Source organism: Olea europaea, unplaced genomic scaffold (assembly GCF_002742605.1).
Source record: "Olea europaea var. sylvestris unplaced genomic scaffold, O_europaea_v1 scaffold34629, whole genome shotgun sequence".
Lineage (NCBI taxonomy): Eukaryota > Viridiplantae > Streptophyta > Magnoliopsida > Lamiales > Oleaceae > Olea > Olea europaea.
This window is the reverse complement of record NW_019253711.1, coordinates 1-1,208: the sequence shown is the minus strand read 5'-3', so window position 1 is coordinate 1,208 and position 1,208 is coordinate 1. Positions and strand designations below refer to the sequence as shown.

At 38.6% G+C, this 1,208-nt stretch overlaps 1 protein-coding gene across 1 annotated transcript; it reads right to left on the bottom strand.

The window, feature by feature from the left end:
* Nucleotides 1-192: 192 nt before the first annotated feature.
* LOC111386210 (laccase-10-like) lies at nt 193-1,114 on the bottom strand (the record flags this gene model as incomplete). Its single annotated transcript, XM_023010663.1, has 3 exons — nt 960-1,114; nt 494-738; nt 193-321 (listed from the first exon to the last, which is right to left on the bottom strand). Coding segments are annotated over exons 1-3 (520 nt in total), but the record flags the coding sequence as incomplete, so codon positions are not given.
* Nucleotides 1,115-1,208: the final 94 nt, after the last annotated feature.

The window sequence follows — 1,208 nt, the reverse complement described above, 5'->3', positions numbered from 1 at the left end:
GTAATTATATAAGAACACAACCCTAACAAATTTATGTCTACTTGAGCTCATCGAACGTGCAACTCGACTATCGAGACTTATATCATGAACTATTTTGACCAGCCTTTGAGGGTTAAGTCTTGAGATTCAACCATACACTTAAAAATCCTCGATAAATAGAATGCTTTCTAGTTGCTAGAATAATATTTGTACCTTGGCCAATACAATTTGAGATTTTTCCTGAATGACCATTGATTGTGTAAGCATCTGAAACATCAGGTGCCAAGCCCGACTCCATGGCTGCATTAACCACAGCTTCAACATCCGACTTCCACCACTCCCCTGATCAAATCAGACATCGAATGATTAATTTCTAGTCAAGACCTTGGATATTTTGTCCTACTAGTCAGGCATCTTAGGGTTTGATCTACTACTTTCAAGGGCAGGAAAATGAGATTTTTCATATGAAATAATAAAATTACCGAGATAAAAATGTTATTGAGAAGAATCCCACCTAATATTACCACAACCTCTTTATGGGGTGTTGGAAAAGGGTAAGGTAGTCCAAGCTTAGGCAGGATGACAATGGCTCCATGGACAGTTGCCCTTAACCAAAGAATGTGTGCATGCCAAAAAAGTGTCCCTCTTTGCCCACTCACTGTAAAGTTGTACACATAGCTTTGCCCTGGTTGAATTGGACATTGTGTTATATACGCCGGCCCGTCAGCCCAACCTGTTCGAAGTTGCCTTATCCCATGCCTGCATTTCAAGAAATAATATGCCTAAAAACTTCAATGTCATATTGAGTTCAATCTAGGTAAACTCGACCCCCAACTAGACTCTCTGGTCTCTAGAACTCGATAACTTGACTAGCTCTGGTCAGTCTCTTCTAAATTGCTTCAGTTACCAGTATTTTTTTGTACATTTTTGGGCATAAGGTATTGGAAACCTAAATGAAAGATTGATGATTAAGTGCATACCAGTGAATGCTCATGTTATAATTGACGTGGTTGACGACCTTGATTAACACGGTGTCATCTTCCCTTGCATAGATAGTGGGACCTGGGAAACGACCATTGATTGTCACAATGGACTTACTTGAACACAATCTTGTCGTTGTCCTCATTACTACCTGCGTGAATAAATTGTCAAAAAAATTGAGCATACAAGATTAATATAAGATAGGTAGGTGTGAAATTTAAGTTTGATTCTTTTCCTATTTCTTTTTT